The sequence below is a fragment of the Malus domestica genome, chromosome 11 (genome assembly GCF_042453785.1).
Source record: "Malus domestica chromosome 11, GDT2T_hap1".
Lineage (NCBI taxonomy): Eukaryota > Viridiplantae > Streptophyta > Magnoliopsida > Rosales > Rosaceae > Malus > Malus domestica.
This window is the reverse complement of record NC_091671.1, coordinates 39,359,140-39,378,011: the sequence shown is the minus strand read 5'-3', so window position 1 is coordinate 39,378,011 and position 18,872 is coordinate 39,359,140. Positions and strand designations below refer to the sequence as shown.

General features: G+C 37.4%; 2 protein-coding genes across 3 annotated transcripts; one reads left to right on the top strand and one right to left on the bottom strand.

Moving 5' to 3' along the window:
- Positions 1-1,091: 1,091 nt before the first annotated feature.
- On the top strand, positions 1,092-3,323 carry LOC103430199 (methyl-CpG-binding domain-containing protein 4-like). Its single transcript, XM_008368335.4, has 2 exons — positions 1,092-1,249; positions 2,493-3,323. Exons 1-2 carry the CDS (start codon positions 1,211-1,213, stop codon positions 3,024-3,026), a joined length of 573 nt encoding a protein of 190 aa, XP_008366557.3. The 5' UTR covers positions 1,092-1,210; the 3' UTR covers positions 3,027-3,323.
- A 189-nt stretch (positions 3,324-3,512) lies between these two features.
- Positions 3,513-17,831, bottom strand: LOC103430200 (piezo-type mechanosensitive ion channel homolog). 2 transcript variants are annotated; one of them, XM_008368337.4, is made up of 21 exons: positions 17,381-17,831; positions 17,204-17,284; positions 16,407-16,566; positions 16,158-16,318; positions 15,660-15,816; positions 15,297-15,483; positions 14,609-14,724; positions 13,661-13,745; positions 12,535-12,750; positions 12,274-12,451; positions 11,927-12,055; positions 11,586-11,759; positions 11,243-11,476; positions 9,271-10,812; positions 6,515-9,000; positions 5,858-6,250; positions 5,375-5,533; positions 4,660-5,166; positions 4,408-4,552; positions 4,151-4,295; positions 3,513-3,959 (listed from the first exon to the last, which is right to left on the bottom strand). In XM_008368337.4, the coding sequence occupies exons 1-21, from the start codon at positions 17,427-17,429 to the stop codon at positions 3,824-3,826; spliced, it is 7,440 nt and encodes a 2,479-aa protein (XP_008366559.2). In that variant the 5' UTR covers positions 17,430-17,831; the 3' UTR covers positions 3,513-3,823. The 2 variants fall into 2 exon arrangements, with proteins under 2 accessions (XP_008366559.2, XP_028945042.1); XM_029089209.2 differs by having other exon boundaries at positions 15,297-15,422; positions 17,381-17,794.
- Positions 17,832-18,872: the final 1,041 nt, after the last annotated feature.

Below are 18,872 nucleotides of genomic sequence, written 5' to 3'. Positions count from 1 at the left end.
TCACTTTGAGCACCGCCTCATATCGGGCATCAGTTCAAGACAACGTCTAGTTACTTCGGCCCACACATGGACTGAATTTCAAGTCTCCAGCCAAAAGACTCTCTTGACTGAAGACTTAGGGGACTACTGTTTATACCATATTTAGGGCCTCGTATTTAGATCTCGTACAAATACTCAGGGGACTTAAATGTAATTATGGGATAAAGGAAGGGGCATATATGTAATAAGTGAGGAGCCCTTATTCTATAAAAGGGCTCCTCACCCTAACAATTGGGAGAGGCCTCACTCTCACTCTCAAAGGCCATTTCTGGAGCCTTCTCAGCCCTTTCAACGCTCTCACTTCCAGAGCTCTCTCTCCCCCTCACTTCTCAGAGAAATATAATACAATCAGTGTGGACGTAGCCCAAACCTTGGGGTGAACCACGATAACTCTTGTGTCATTTACATTACATGCAGATTCACGGTCGGATTTACGTTGTACCAAGACCATCCGGTTTTGTGCATCAACAGTACTTTTTGACTTTTTTTGTATATTGTTTTAATTGTAGAGATTAAAAAAATATTTGATTTTTTATTAATTTGATTTAAAAAAATAATTTCTTGCAATCATGATTTTGGAATATAATATCTATTAAGTCCAAATGAAGCAAATCATTTTTTTGATGTGGGTGCATTTACAAAAGAAATGAATTATCGCATGTAGTGTTAGTGGATAGAGTGTTTAATTTCTACTCACGCATTCTGAGTTTGAAAAAAAAAATGAAATATATAAAAAAAAATTGTTATCCTCTGAAAATCAAATTGACAACACCCTTTGATACAAGGCAACAATTTTTTAATAAATGATATTATTTAAACTAAGGGGGTGGGAGAACGGACTAAGGTTGAGCTAATAACAATGTGATTCAAATTCGCATTTAGCGATAATAGAACCTAAAACATTTCACTTACACGTGAAGAAGAATACCACTAAACCGTAGTACTAAGTGACACAATCCAACATTTCTTGTGTCATAATTCATTATTATTTTAATTTTTAATTTTTAATTTTTAATACAAGATGTGGACAATTGAAGGGTCAAACCGTCATTCTGGTCCAAAGATAAACGGAGGAACCGAATTGGGCACATATGGTGTCATCCTCCTCCTCGGGCTGTTCGGCAAGATTCGGAAAAAAGAGAGAATTTTTCAGAAGCCGGCGAAGCACGAAATGGACGGCCGAGAAACGACTAAAACGTCGTCGTCCAAGGTACGAATATAATCCTCGATCCAATATTTTCACCCTCGTCAATATCTCATCTGATTTTCGTTCGTTGCCGGTGAAATTTTAAAATCGTGGTCTGTTTGGTTTCCGAGAAAACGCGGGAAAATGAAAGAAACTGAGAGGAAAATAAAAGGTTTTTTTTCTTTCATTTATATTAGTAATTTGGGAGCTGAAAGAACATAAATTTAAACTGATTCCAGCTCAATATGATTGCATTTCCAGATTAGTTTGTGCTTGAATTTTCTTTTCATCGGAACCCAGATGGAAAATCTTTAGAAATCGAGCTCGAAAAGGCTCTGCATGTCATTGGGAATTGCTCATCGGAATTGGGTTTCTGAGTTTTTGAAGAATAATTAACTGAGGAATTAGTGCTAATTGACCCAATTCACATTAATTTTTTAATGTCAGTAAAATGTTAAAATTTAGCAAAGATAGAATTATGGAACTTTTATTAAGAGGGATGGATTATCATATAAGCTTAGATCTTAAATTTTGAAACTTGTTCGAAGCATGCGTGTAATTTATGTGTTAAATGTGCTTCTTCAATTCACTGGCAAGTGATGAGCAATCTGTTGTTTTTACTGCATAAATGTTGTTGAAAGTGTTTAGCTCAGAGATTCGGTGAGATTCTTAAGAAGTTCAGTTTGGAGTAACTGTGATTATAGCACTCATGCCAGGGAGCCTTTAGCAATTAGCGTAGCATGAAAGAGGGTTGGTGTTGGAGTAACTACGATTATTGCATGATGACATGAATTATAGATGAATGCTCATATCGAGAAGCCTTAGGGCTCGTTTGGAAGTGATTTTAAATTGACTGAAAGCGCTTTTAGAGAAATGTTATTGGGTTACTAAAGTACTAAGTGCTTTCTGCAAGAAGCATCAATTATGTGCTTCTTTCAGAAAGCACTTTAAAGTGCTTTTCTAATATTACTTGCATTTTTACTGAGGATTGGTTCCAAAAACATTTTTACCAAAAGCGTTTTCAGCCATTTTAAAAGCACTTTCAAACGAGCTCTGGCATAACATTGAATTGGGGTTGGGATACATTGCGCACTTTCTATTGTGTTCTTATAATTGTATGCTATTTGGTACGTATGCTTCTTTTAGGATTTTGAATTTCATTTCAATGAGTAGTTTGATGAAATGATATTGTTGGGTTTTGCATCCAGTTGTGATTTGGATGACTAAATCTTTGAATGTGCTAAATCCATTTGGATTCTCTTGACAGAAACCAAATATAGGGACAAGTTCGATTGATGTATATGCTGCACAATGTGCAGAATGCAAGAAATGGAGAGTGATTCATTCAGAAGAAGAGTTTGAGGAAATCAGGAGCAAAATCAGTACGCAACCCTTTTATTGCAACAAGAAATCTGGTGTGACTTGTGACGATGTTGCCGATATGGAGTACAATGCTACTAGGACCTGGGTCATTGATAAGCCTGACCTTCCGAAGACCCCAGAAGGTTTCAAGAGGCACTTGGTGGTTAGAAAAGATTATTCCAAACTGGATGCGTATTATATTACACCCAAGGGGAAAAGATTGAGATCACAAAATCAGGTGGCAGCGTTTTTAAAAGAAAACCCCATGTTTGAAGGCATATCCGCTTCAGATTTCGACTTCGCAGCCCCAAAGGTAATGGAAGACACCGTTCCTGAGATTTTTGGTAAAAAGGGTTCTGATAGCAGCCGCAAAAAAATTAAAAAGAAAAAGAATGAGGATCAAAGTGCTGTTATCACTGGTAAAGAAGATGTTGAGTAGCTCATGTTGAAAGATCACCGGAGAAAATTTTGTTGCGAGGTTTTGCTTTGTGTAGAAATGATGTCTCTTGTCCGTCCTGATAGCGCGTTGAAATTTTGATACACTCCAGCCGCGCTCATGCTGGAATTCTGTTGTACTTCAGCTGCTAGGTTGCTCGGATAAATGTCTTCGGTCTATTTCTGAAAGGGATCCGAAAATGATACTCGCGGAGTTGTATTTCTTGTGTTTCCATCGTGTTTTGTTACTTTGGTACTGTTTTATGCAGGAAAATCAATCGAAATGCCCCTAGTTTTTCGATTTTTCGTGTCTTCTTTTTTGTATCAAAAGGTTCGAGTGATATGTAGTCTTTGTTTACACTTGTATTGAACTATACATTGTGTACATGTAACCACCAAGCCCTCTGCGATTAGGCGAACCTGTGCTGAAACTGAAGAACAAGCATGATCGCCGGCGTTTTCCATGGCCGGTTTCGTGTATTCGAGCAGGTGGGGGAGATGTTAGCGTAATTAACCAAAAATCTTGTTCTTGAAATACAGTTCTGTGGTTTTTTTTTCTCAAACTTGTATTGAACTATATATACAATGACTATATGACAGATCAAAATCACTCTTGAAATAATACATTGTGTACATGTAACCACTAATCCCTCTGCGATTAGGCGAATCCTGTGCTAAAAATGAAGAACAAGCATGAATGCCGGCGTTTCCGATGGCCGGAAAAAGAATTTGTGTTGCATTCCTCCAACTATAAAGGGTGTTAGTGAAGCCTAATGTCAGCAAGTTAAACCGAGAGGAGAACTAATCCGGTTTCGTGTATTCGAGCAGCATGTGTGGTGACCGGTAAATCTTCACCAGTGTCCAGTATAAGACCTCTTCAACTCCAAGCTCACCCTCTGCTCTTGCAGCATATATGTCCTCACAAATGGCTATCAACCTATACATCAAGAAAAAAACATACAGAAACCATGTCAAACAAACCGACCATGTAAGGGCATGTTTGGAAGTGCTTTTAGATAAGCAAAAGCGCTTGTAAAAGTGATTCTGGGTTATTAAAGATATCAACGTGATTCTAACAAAAACACTTCTGATAAAAGGAAGGACCAGTTTTTATGAAGTTGTGTTTACCTATCACAGGAAGGAAGGTTCTCATAGGGGATTCTCATTCGTAAGTCGGAACATTGAAGTCTGATGAAGCGGCCAACGGCAAGAACAAATGTTAAGTAGAGACCCCAAATGCTGAACTTGCTAAGGGTGTCACCAAGAATACCCTCTGAATAGCACACCCGAAAATGAAGAATAAAAGCAATTTTAGCCGAAAATATGAGTTAGTAAGCCAGAAAACGAACATAAGAAATGACACATGATGCTTTTGGTAAACTTACGTGGCGGTGTTTCCTCAGATACGATGATGGCCATCGGTCCTGTCAAACCTCCACATCCATTGATATCTGATGAATTGGTGTCACGGAAGGACCACCACTCATAATTTGCACGATTCAAAACAAGGTCCGCGTTAACAAAATTATCCTGTAAATTAATTGCAACTGCTATAAAGATTACTGCAGAAACACAACAGCAAGAAGCAGATATGTAGTACTCAAATTAGTAAGACATGTACATGCAAGAAAGGGTACCTCTAGTTCCAACGGTCTGACATCACCAGAACCAGCACGGAAGTATCTTGGATAAATGTTGTACATCCTAAAGCTGTTAATGGAGCCGTTGAGAACTTTTTGGACATCTGATTGTTTCGGAAGATCCTGAGACTCCAAACTTCTTTCATATTTCACAGTTTCCTTGCCTTTGGGCCTGTCCCTGGAAAGTACCCAAGTGAAAGATATATCCATGTTGGGATCCCAATCAAGGGACCGAATGAATCTGGTTTGAACTACATCGGGAATAAGCCACAAAGTACTAGCATCAGATTCGCAACATATCAACTGGACATCTTTCTTATTATAGGTATCCAAGTAACCTTCAGGGTCAAGATTAACATCAGAGTCAAGTTTGTCCCATTGGAGCTTTTCACAGAGGGTGGTTTGATACAGGGTCAATCTTCCACTCGCTGTCTTAATGTCAACCTGAACACTGGCATCTTTGATGGGATTTTCAATGTTCGTCGGGTTACCACTGCTGTACATCTGCGAGGAGCAAAGGAGTTTTTGATGCATGGTTCAGAAATGCAACCAACTGTTTCTTCTACTCGATAGTAAACTTATAATTAAAGCACATGTGAGGATGTCTACTTGTTTGTGTGTGCCAGATCACCTGAGCAAAACCATCTACTTTATGAACTTATGATACAAATATCATTTGGTAATCAGTATCTGTGTGGCGAATGTTACTTACCAGCATTGGAGCCCAAATAACACAAATCAATATGAAAAACAGACATATCCCGTTGCAACATTTGGTCATTTTCGTTTGCTTTTCTCCTTGTTTGTGCGTTGCTCTATTCAAGACTGCATCACATTTGACAAGGTACAAGCTTGCATGTATGTCCTCCAGCTAAACAGAAAGCCATAGTTACACTGTAAGCAATCAAATGATGGCCTGACAAAGGTATTTATAGGGAGAATAAGATAGACTAGCTTTGGTGGTTCTTACAAATCTAACCATCCCATTAATTTCAACACACAGTGTGATTCCACTCTTTTAATTTTCTGTATAAATTATTCATTTCCATCCAATGATGATAGCAATATCAATAAACGAACACAGTAATGAGAACTGACGGTACTCCAGTGATAATTCAGTGCATAGTTCTCAACACTTGAAGTTTTATGCAAGATTAAGCATGGTGGAATGTTGCAGATAGATTAAGAAACTTACTTTCAGCCAATCATACATGGTCAAAGATGTGGTTGTGCATGACCAATCAAGTGCACATCTCAGTTCATAAAGGAAAGGCAGAGCGCGATATAGTCGATATCCCAAATAATTAATTCTTGAAATCTCACTAGTCAAAAACTGCCGGTACAAAGTGCCTTTATGAGGAATTCCATGTCGGAGTTGGATAGCCTGCAGTGCTAAAGAAACTGCTTTCGCAAGAAATATAGCACGGAGTGCTAATCTTCCAGCATGGTGGGAAGGCTCCATGTTCCAAGCATACTCTGTTACTGAATATGTGAAGAGGATGAGGTTGAAAAGGTAGAAAATCACTTTTCCGGAGGCAAATGAACAGAGATAGATTATACGGTCAAGCACAATCAAGAAAAAGATAATCTGCACGAAAAATCATTTAACCTTTTAGCAATTTAGATAATATTATACATTTCAGTCTTATTAACCATAAAATCAAATAAATTCATGGACCGATAGGGAAACAGTGCAATAAATTCCTCCACCATAGTTTCGGTATAGTAAGCCAAGAACAAAAGATGAGTTATTTAACTTCAAACTTGTAACCCCATGCTTTTTGCAATAGATCTTAAAGTACTTGATTTTTCACTACTAAAGCATGACAGAAAATGATGAAAAATAACTAACCATTAAGATGAATACAAACTCTTTCGGAAACTGATCTTCAAGCTGATACACGTCAAGAAATTCGCTGTTATTTTTTCTTACGGATTGGTAGAATATGGCGACTAAAAAGAAAACAGTCAGATCGGCACCAAATACATATGCATACACATCAATGTCCCTTTTGCCTCCTCCAATTACAGAGAGTATAGGGTATGGGAATCCTATTTCTTCAACAAACCCAGCATCCTGTGCTTTAAGAATTTCCTTTGCAACATCAGCTGCTGGAGTAAGTGACTTGTACCATTCTATCGAATCACCACACTCTGTCATGGGAGAGGCATATACCACCTCAAAAACAGCCAAGGCTACATTTTCATTTTCTTGACTCCTTTCAATGCTTTGGACATGCACCCTGCTAGCGAAAGGGCAGAGATTAGGGTTTTTCTCCTTGCACCTTTCATCATGAATGATTTTAAGCAATTGATTTACTCCAGACTCAATCTTTTCTGGCTGAATCCCGTCCTCTGGCCATGAGCGCACATCCATAGACACCTGAACAAAGTAAGGAGGGGAATCTGCTCCATGTGTCAGTGAATTCCAGTACCTAAAGAAGCTTCTGATTATCGATTTAATTGCATTTTCCATTATTTGCAGAAACTTCTTTGTTTTCTGACTCCAGCTATAGCTGATAGGAATATCTTTTCCATGCAAAGCACTCCTCCTATAGAAGTCGAAGTCTGTAGACGACATCCACTCACCATCTTTTGCGGTTATAGAGCTCTGTAAGAGGGTAAATACGTAGACAAGAAAGAGAGGTAATGAACTGACCACAAAAGAAGATGTGATTTTATGTTCAGGAAATCCCCACTCGCGAAGCAAGTCTGAAGTAACACTAAAAGCCCAGTGCTGGATGATAATCTGGTACAGATACTGAAGCAAAATATAGATTTCTGTGTAAATCAGCATAACAACCCAGAAGATGTAACTTGGACGGGAATTTACACATAGTGCGTACAAGAATAAAGCCGCCAGATACACCATAGAAAGCAAACTGAAGTTCCACAAAAAGACAAGGATAAAACAACAATAACACACAATATCATTGTTGGATCGCATTTGGGACCATATGTGACGGAGGATCCTTCCTAACTGCAGACTTGTTGCATCAGAACTCGTGTCAGACTGCAGGGAAGATGAACGGTCAAAGGACACTTTAACTTTCTGGCTCTCCATCTCATCATACACCCCATCCTCAACAGAAGAGTGCTCATTGACATCAAACTCATGATCAATGTTCAAAAAGCTTACAAGGTTGTTAACTGCCTGATTTCCAATCGACTGTACCTGGGAAACACCATCACCTAGCAGAGATATTAGTGGGCTTTCCTTCCCTTTCCCTTTAACTTTGTCCTTTTCTGAAGAAGTGAAAAATACGCCATCAGCAACATCATCTTCAACTTCAGTGATCTCACTGTTCAGAGATTCTATTGAATCTCTCGCACACTCCATCCCTGTTGGATTTTCCATATTCACTGGTGCAGGAGATTCATGCAATTCACAAGGATATAATGAATCCTCTCTAAGTATCTGCTCCTTTTTCAGTTGTAATCCTTCTTTATCAGAGGTCCCCCAATCGTTGTTCAAGTTAAGAGAAATATTCCTCCTCCTTCTCAGGCCTTCACTGACAGGAGGAGAGTCACCGCAATCAGTAACCGAGTTTGTGCTGTGGAGTTGGGTTTGCAGGTTGAGCATCTCTGACTTCATTTTCTCCACTTGCAGGTTACGCTGGTGTTTCTTCTCCTCAGATTCACGAATATGTTTTAACTGTGCAGTTTTCCATGCAGCTTTCTTTTCTTGCTCACGCACAATGGCACCAATTTGCTCGGCTTCAAGATATCGAGAAACATAATCAAACTCTGGGGAGGAGAACATATAGGACTGAAGTGATACCAGCATAAAAATGACAATCTCAACAAGAGCCGATCTTGCAGTAATCCGAAATCCATAGTCATACTTATAAAATCCAATCATCTCAAATACGTAATCTACTGTCTCACACTTTCCAGCACAAGACTCCCCCACAAAAGGAGATTGATATGCAAGAGAAAGAACAATAAGCGCAAAATTGTATATGCGCAAGAACTTGAATATCTTGTTCCTCTTCTTTAAGATTTCAAGTCTCACCCGAAAGAAAACCAGTGCAAAAGCAAGATAACCAAGGTGCAGAATGTCATACTCAATTGTTCCAGTAATCAAAACCAATGCTAGCACAAGATCCAACAGATGACAGTAGCAGTAAAGCCTCAGGTAGTCAAAGAAGGTCCACATGCTTTTGGTTTCAAAAGAGAGGTCTCTCCACACAAACAAATTTTTACGTTGAGATACCATTTGTCGGTAAGTAGATGACACCGAGAATCCGGACAATTGATCAGCACGAAGTTTGAAACAAGCAAGCATGAAGACGGCAAAATAGCTGATAAGCATACGCGGATCATCGACAATAAGTCCTAGCATAAGTGGTACACATTGTTATAATTTAAGGGAATAAATTGATCTACATAACAACTGAAACATAAAAGAAAACAAGATATAAGGTCAGAGAAAGAAAAACTAATTCGTCTTAAAACATGTCTAACAATGGGCCAATAATCCATATCAATTTTCTGCAACACTCCCCAATTCAGCAAACTAAAGAAATTTAGTATGCACGTGTATGTTTATGTGTGTACCCGTGCACACCTATGTGTGTATGCATCAGATGGCTAAGAGAGTAATACCTAACCAGCAGTACTTGCAGTAACTGAAATACATGGTTGAGCTTTTCCAGCAATCATGGCACTGTGCAATCATCTCATCAGGTTGATTTCGAGTCCACATACTCCTCCAGATGGCAAAATACTCAAGGATGAGAATGGATGCAAACAGGAAAACTAATATGCGCCATAGTTTACGGATACTCTGCCGATTCAAAATAATGCAAGTAGCAAGTAACGCAATGTATACCATAGAAATGGCATTCAATAAAGCAAAGCTTGCAAGAAGCAATGCAATCATGTTTATCTCAAGACCAAAGAGGTTAAACATATTCTCCATCCAGAATTTCAAATAGATTTTAGCGATAAGCTTCTGTGTGTCAAATCTCTCCTTTCTCAAGGCAAGAATCCGCTTCTTGTTCCACTTATGACTCTCTTTGGTGCTGCCCCAAATGTACCCAAATGAATATTTATTACTGCTACCCTCAGAACCTCCTGCTCTAGGGGACACATGGTTAGGTGATTGCGATGAACCAGGGGAAAAAAAGGGCCATGATTGGCTTCTAACCCCTTCTCGTTTCACTGAAATGGCTTCAGAATCTGTCGATGGCTTGTTATCCTCCCTTGGGATGGAACCATTGATATTGGCATCTTCTGTTGAGACAAACAATGGACAAGGCTCTTCCCACTTTCCATTGTTTAGGATAGTACTTGGCATCTTTTTCAACCAGCGAAAAACATTATATTGAAGAGTGCATGCAGCAATCACCAGAACTTTTCCTCTCAGGCCAGATTCTAGACCCCAAAAGCCTGGTTTAAATACACGGAAACCCAAAAAAAGGGAAATATAAGACTGCTTTTGTCCAGGAAACATTGCAGCCTGTCTACCCCACATCTGAAAAAGGTACTCAGACGTTACTAGGAATCCTGTGTAAACCAAGAATGATTTAGATGGGAAATGTGAAGCTTTAGGTAAAGTTGAACACAGGACAAGGCCAAGTAGATAAAAGAAGCCAAAGGCACTTATTGGAGATAAAGATGCATAGAATACTGCAATAAACAAGATCTTGTTGCTGTGCCAAATGACAAACCGCCTTACAAACCCAAGCACTCCAAATTCTAACACATGGACATCATCTGACCTGTTATAACTGCTCTGCCTTCTCTCGTAGCTATAAAGTTGCATCACAATCAACACTGCTAGGGATTCCCAAATATTTTTCAAACATGAAGCTTCTGAGTTATAGCCTAGATAAAAATAAAGGTCTATGAACTTGGACAACCAAATCTCAATGCTCAGGAAACTGCTCAAGCTATACATAAAGATAAACACCATAATTGCATATGCTTTCAATGGGAACCAAAGGCGTTTTTTTGTTCTCTCGACAAGTTGTCTTCCAATGATCCAAACAAGGAGAAGGAATATGTATCCAAATGATACATAATTGGGCCTCACCAAGTATACGGTAAGGAGAATCGTTAGAAAGGCAATGTAGGTTCCACATGATCTGTACACAGATAAAAACTTCTGCCCAATTGCACTGAGGAATAATGCGATTCTTCTCTCTGGAAAGAGAGAACACATCAGAAAATATAAATGTCAACAGTAATTAAAGGGAGAGTACCAGCGGTAGCAGAAAAAGGTCTGCATTGGGTCAACATCAAGCATATATGGTCCTAAAATACAAGGTTGATTGTAGACACCTTGATTCATAAAACCAAAAACATATAATTTGGATAAGGAAACCTACAATATCTAGTTTCGATTAGTTTTATTGGATCTGTTTCCATTTCATCAAATATTCATTGCACACTTCACCATATGCCTTTGTAGCATTCCAAAGTATATTATCAAATAACTAGGTAGGCATTCACTAGATTATCACTTGGGACAAATTGAGAAGGTTCAGACCAAATTTCAAATTCTGCAATCATCAGAGACCAGATTGGCCCAATTCACCAAAATAATAAATAAATATAGCAAGGATGAATATACCATAAGAAGGATTATCATGTCTGTACTGAATGGCTGAGGACGCATACACTGACAACAAAACTGATTTATTCAGACCAGCTTTCAAAATGCTAAATCCAAATGGACGGCTAGGTGTATGCTGCACAATTGCTGAGAACGAAAATAGCATTTCAAAACCATGGTTATGAATTGCACAGAAGCAAGCAAGCAAAGCTATTTGCAAAAAGTCCCAAGAGCTTTCATGTTGAACAAGACCTGCACCATTTACAGAAAAGATAAATCACTAGACATTTAATTTTTCCTTTGGCAGCGGTTTCTGACATAAAGCATAATCAAAGTCTCATATGAAAGAACAGTTGCATACCTAATTGTGATAAGATTTCTGCACTCAAAGAGCCTTTTTGCTCCAAAGTATCAGAGATCGGATTAATCTGAATGATATACAATAGCGCAAAGTGAACCTCACATAGGAGAATCAAAGACTTGCGCATCTTTCTGCTAATGTTGTGGCTCAAAAGATATATCAAAAAGAATATCACTGAATCACAGGTCAAAACATAAAACTAATTAGAAAATTGTGCTACGGTGTAAATTAAGCATTAATTTCATGATTACAAGATAAAAAAATAAGAATGAACAAAGGGCAGCTTGCTAAGTTTCTTTTTGCTAACAGTCAATTTCATGAGTTAAATTTTAGACACATACCATATACAGCATGGATGAAACCAGGTTTCATGGCAATGAGCAATATCAGTGCCAGCATGATAGCTCGAGAGCTTTTGCGCAGTCCCCAAGCAATTGTGGCCACTATCAATACCTTGGTCTCTCCCTCGCCTATGATAAAGGATATAACAGTATTACATATATGAAGGAAGATAGAATCAGAAATGGCCTAAGTATATGTGCAAATTAAAATCAATGGTACAAATCTGCATGAGCGTGGAGAAAAAGACTAGGCAAACATATAACTGAACCCCCCACCACCACAAAAAGGAAACAACGAGAGTTACCAGTTATTCAATCAATTGGTTTGATATTGTGTATCTCAATACCTTCTGCAGTACTGTTGTCATTCGAAGATTGTCCATCCTCATCAGACAACCAAAGGAAAACCGAGTTGTTCACAAGATTACCCAAGGCAACCAATATTCCAAGACAAAATTGTGCAAGCAGAAAGAATCCAGGTATGGGATAATGCCACAACCCAATCATCTCCCATATGTCCATGTTCTGAACATGTAACCAAAACAGTCAACTTCCAACCATTTTCTGTTAAATGCAGATATGAAACATCACTGGAAAGAGAGTACTACCTTTCCGATTTTCCGATTCAAGAATGCAAATGCTACATTGAAAATATATGTGCTAGCAGCCCACAGGAGAATGAAGACAAGAAGCAGCCCATTCAGTCTATGCAAACGGAATAAGGAAGGGAAGACATATATGATGTAGCCAACATATGCAAGTAGCCCAAATGCGCAAATGCTTGCAAAGTGAAAACTCCAAAAAGAAAGAGCAAACAAGGAAACCTGCCAAATTCACCACAAATACCAATTAATATAACTAAACTGAAAGGAATATAGATCTTGGAACAACAATTTCAGCCAGATGCAAGTAAACGAAAAACTGGAAGCTCAAAAGTCAAAAATGTCACAACCCAGTGTTCCTCCAACACTCACTTTACATGGATCTGCAAAACGTTATTATACAAACCCTAAACAAGTCCCTCACCAACTCAAACTAAAGAACTCAAGCATTCAATAACATTGACAAAAGAGATATGAAGTAATTGCAAAACTACCAAATACCAATTGGTTCAAATTTCCTCTAAACTCAGTTTTATTTTTCAGTTTCTAGATTTTTGTGCATGAAAAAGACGCCAATACTTTATTTGTATTATCATCAGTTCATCATCGTACTTGCCTTTGTCCTATTCGTATGAGGTTACACAATATCTCCTATTAAGTCAATGTATTTTAATATTTTTGTGCTACTTCTGTCCAGTCACCAGTGTTAGCCACTTAATTTCCAACCTGACCACTTTATCTACCTAAACTTTTTAAATTTCCAGTAAATCTTAATTAATGCAACAAATACTTTATCTAAAGTTTCCAAGTCCAAAATTTAGGAGAAAAAGGAGCATATCCATATTATTACAATGAGTTTGTTTTGAAAACCAAAAAATAGCAACAAGAAATTTTTTCTCACTGGATTGGAAAAACATGAAAACTAAAAGAACACTTCAGTATGGCAAGTAAGACTCCTACATGATGGTTCGAACTAAATAGATACCTAATGCCCCATGCATTAAATTCAAGCACTGAAATTCACAACTACCTCATCTTCTCCTTCAAAAAGATGGCATGAATGGGTCAATTCAGCCTCAATAAGCATCATAATGTTGTTCAGTCAAGAAGAAGAAAGTACAGGAATACATACCGGGAAACCATATGTGAAGAAGTTGATACTAAAGGTCCGGAAAACCGCTCCCGTCAATAAAACATTTGTATGCCTCACACCAGATCTGAAAACAACAAACAATTACTTAAGCTGCACGCATATACACAGATAATGATACAGGCTCCAACAGAGAGAAGTAGCCAGTTACACTGGATACACCAAACAAACTGTAGTTATGCAATAATTGAAGGTAATACAAAACATCAGAACAGATAAGAAGATATTGTTGGTTTGGATGCAAAGCATTTTATGCTGGCATATACATAGAGTCTGTGAAAGTTGGCCTCAATGATCAACTAAAGCTATATCTAGATACTAATCAACAGTGTGACTGATGGGTTATCGTCACACTCTCCTTGACAATCTCAATCTTTGTTTTTTTTCACAAGAAAAAATTGAAAGAAATTGGTAGGCTTGATGAAGAGTCCCCCTGCAGTCTACTAAAGCTTTTATCTTGACATTTTTTAATGTGCTACCAGAAAACTACAGGCTCTTTTTCTTTTACTTACAAGGAGAAGATTCTAAGAAACTGAACTCGTTTGTTGGGTTGGATTACTCTAATTTCATCTACCATGTTCTTTAAAAATTTCTAGCCTCTGATATGGGTTGCAGCTTTAGTACGATTGGCTCCAAACTTTCTATATGTTGTTAAATGATCCCAACATTATCATGTTCTAATCTTATATCCAACAAATGGTCTTACTTTTACACGTACTTATCCTGCTACATATCATGTTCTATTTGAAACTTTGATCCAGCAAGATCAAAGATTTGGACTTAGAGTACGAAGACAGAGGTCTTCCTCCCTCTGTGTTAGAACTTAGAACAAAATCAAATAATAAACTTATACGCATTGAAGGCAATGATTAAAGGAGACAGCATACTGTAAACCAGAGGAAAAGATGTTACAACATCCAAGAATATTACCTAGATTCACGAATAAAAAATGAATGCTTCGAGGGAAGAAGTTGCTCCATCAAGTTGTTTTCTTTCATGGATAAAATACAATCCATTTCCTCTAGATCACATTTAACATAGGATAGCTGCATTAGAAGGAAGAAAATGTAAAGAGAAAAACCACAAGAAGTACGCACTGAAGCACTTATGTTATAAAGTACAATGGATGACATATACGTTTGATAAGTAATATGGGATTGGTGCACCTATCACACATTTTAGCCATATCACAACTTTGAACTATAGTTTACACTTTCAAACACAAATTATTTCATTTTAAACCTGCAGAACCTACACTGTAGATAAGCTGAAATCACTGGTTTTCAAGTATCCTACCACATAAACTGATTTGAACTTGTAGAAGACATAAAACAAAGGGGAGTGTTAGCAACCTTCTCACTTCTACTCATGCCATGTGTATTCCACTAGCACAAAACTAAAATTTTAATTACTTTTTGGTTGACAAACTAAAAATTTAATTACTTTATGGTTGACAAACTAAAATCTTAATAATACTAACAAAGGAAGAAAAATAGTGGGATTTTGACATGATCAAAATTTTAGGTTTGAGTGCTGGTGGAGTGCACGTGGCATGAGAAGAAGTGAGAAGGTTGCTAACATACATATCATGATGCAGAAAGTAAAAGAGAGTGCTTACCATGGTGTAGAAAAGTAAAAGAGAGCAGCTCGAACAAACTTCAGTCCAGTCAGAATGTAAAGTTATTTTGAACAGACCAATGAACTTAGCTACCCATTGTAGCATATCCGGAAACTCCACAGGGAGCTGATACACATAAAGCAAGACAATGTTGAAGCCTGCATACAAGTGAAAAGGCTTCCACCACCTTCAAACCCATAGGTGCAACCATGAGCAACAGAAGCGAAACTAACTACAGCAGAGGTGTACATAGATACATAGATAGATATATGGACGGTAAGAGAGTGTGTGTGTGAGAGAGAGAGACAGAGAGAGAGGCAACAATATCATCCAGTAATGAATGATGGATTACAAGGAAATCACCTGAAAAGTCCTAGAAAATTGCTTGTCAAAGACCAATCTACAAGACCAATGCAGCTCCCAATAAAAAAGGGTAGAGAAACCCATGAAGGATGGCTAATTCCGACAACCAACTGAATGGCAGGCAACAGCAACAAGACAGCAACCCTAAGATGAGAACCTTCCAGAAGGAACAACGAAATAATTCCAAATCAGTTGTTACTTTTGTATGATTAATCTGGTATCTTCAACTTAATCAACTCATAACTAAGATTGCACACAGGCATGTATATGTCATTTTAACATATGATTAATAAGGTGAACAAATCAATTGCTAAAAGCATCTTTAAAAATTTGCAAGAACATCATCCCAAGAGAAAATCAAATGCATAACAAGAACCGTATCGAAGATTTATACATTAGAATTGGATTCTTTATGTATATAATGTTATATGGCTTGATAGGACAAATCATAGAAAAAAACCGAAGAGACAAAAAAAAATCAGGCAATTAATTACTTACAAATTAATCGTTCAACGGCTGATGAGAAACGACCCCAACATGAATCGCATGATGAAACAAGACCAAATCTGTTTCCATACAAATCAACTAATGCAACAGCAACTACTGATAGTTGTAAGAGTAAAAAATATAGCACGAAAGGAGATTTCCATGACTGCAATCTGCAAAAGCACACACAAAACGCTGTTTAAATGTATGCGTATAAAATAAAGCGATGTGAGATTAAATAGAAACAAAGCAAATTCTTACATCATGAATCCAATAAGATTTGCCCACCAAGCATCTACTCCGCTCCATTTATTTCCCTCAATAGCCCATATAACAAGATATATCACTTGAGAAAAAATAACAAATAAAGAAAATATAACAATGATCCATGACAATAAAAGCTGCCTTCCGAGATGAAATCCTACAAAAAGAAAAACACTGTCAGAAGTAGTAAAGTTCAATTATATAAGTAATTCCAGCATTTAGGATAATAAGAAGCAGCATGTAAAATACCAAAATCATTTTTCTTTTCTCTCATAAATTGCAATGATAACACCAAATTCTGCACGAATCCAATAAAACCCAAGGTTCGACATTGAGTGAGATCTTACATAAAACTCGAGCGGATCTCCAAAAATTCATGTTCTTTTGTTGTTTAAAAGAAGTTCACACCACTTATGCATAAACTTGGCATCTAAGTGGGTGGACATAGCTACTCAGGAAAACCAAATCTGAGCACTCACAGATGCATAGCTAAAGGAATCATGACAATTATATTTTAAACAGTAGTCGAGCTTAGATCATCTCACAATTCACATTGTTTTCGGGGAAAATCAAAGAACTTTAGCTACTCTCTTGTACATAGCCATAACAAGAAAACCCCTTGCATATGAGACATTACATGTGAACCCACTAACAAGAAAGTAGTAATCCATAAGCACATCTTGCACATAGTTTTCTAGTATCTCACAAATACATTTTCACTTGGTACCATGTCTACCTAAATTCATTCGAAACGTCAAAACCAAGCTTGAAAACTCACAGAGCAGCTAGCTTACCTAGTTTTGGTGCATTAAATAGAATAAGAAGAAACGCTATCAAATCGACAAGAGAGAGCACGCTCCAGTTGATAACACCAGCTGCAAGAAAAAAGATGGTAACTTTTAAGAGTTGCAATTAACTTTCTACGAAAACATTGGCAAAAAACAAAGGCATTGGCTTTTGAATTTGAATACCAGTTAGCAGCAGCAGAGGCAACACGAAACCACCAAGAAGTCTCCCCATTAGAGGCCCTTAAAACACCAAACCAATCACTTCAACTCCGAGAATCCATCAATGGGTTTTCGTTCAAATTCACGAAAACCCGTTTCCCAAAACCTTCAAATTTCCTCAGAAAACTCCCAATTTCCTCAGAAACTCCCAATTCGAATAAAAAAAAAAAGAGAGAAACTTGGCTGTTAGCTTTCTTCTCTGTTTGGCACACGATAACGGAACAAAACAGAAAATAGGTACGTTATTCCTCCAAAATTCGCGGCAACTCAAACAACCGTAAACAATCGTTCAAACTCCAAAGTAATAATTAATCTCTGGAGCTCCGGTAACTACCAGTCTCCCAAGTCGGAGCTGCAGGTCAGACATTTTATGAGATTGGCAAACAAGGAGCTTTCAGAAAAGAAATTAAAAAAATATATATATATATTTAGGACAAGGATTGTCTGTCCTCTTGTTACCGTGTTCTTTTGCACGGTTACGATTAAGTTATGGTAATATTTTATATTATTATTTATTTTTATTTTATTATCTATATAAAAAATATTAACGTGACTTAATCGTGATCATACAAAAAAACACGAAAACAAGGAAGGCAGACAATTCTTATCCATCCATATATGGGAATTGCTTAAGGGGAGGGATCCCCATTTTTTCAAAAAAATGGGGACACACTCCTCACCGTTGGATTTGACTTAAATGAAATCATGTGATTGAGATTCTATGGCCTGTGTTTTAATCTCAATCACACAATTTCATTAAAGTCAATCTAACGGTGGGGAGCGTGTTCCCATTTTTTCAAAAAAAATGGGGATCCCTCCCCTTAAGCTCTCTGCCATATATATATATATATATATATTGCAGCCTGCAAGGGAGTGGTAGGTGGATTTCGCGCGGAAAGAAGTGGAGTCGTACAAGTGTTCGTTTTCTGTTTGGGCTCAACTGTACTCTGCATTATCCCAGATGTTTTTAACTGGCCCCACTTATATTGGGCCATAGCCATGAATATAATAAATCTTTACCGTACACATATTTATCAAAATGGTTCATCATTGGACAAATGCACACGAATATTGATAGCTGCTGTTGTTTGCCTATTTAAACTTAAAGGTAACAGTTTAAATAAAGAGAGTTTTAACAAAATACTTCTCATGGTTATTTTTAACGAAAAATCACATTTTTACTTTTAATTGTCAATATTCACTATATCTTTAAAAATGACTTTTCATTAAAAGGAAAGTTTTTTTAGACTTTTCGTTAATTTTCCTTTAAATGAGAGTTTTAACAAAACACTTTTAGTACTAGTTGTAGGTACAAATGGTTAACTATTTGTAATATAACGATATGTGCAAGTTTCTCAACATATAACATTGTACCATTAGCAAGAAAAGAGAACAATAGTGGTATACTCATATCATATAAACCACCACGGATGATTTAGTAGTTGGGGAAGAATTT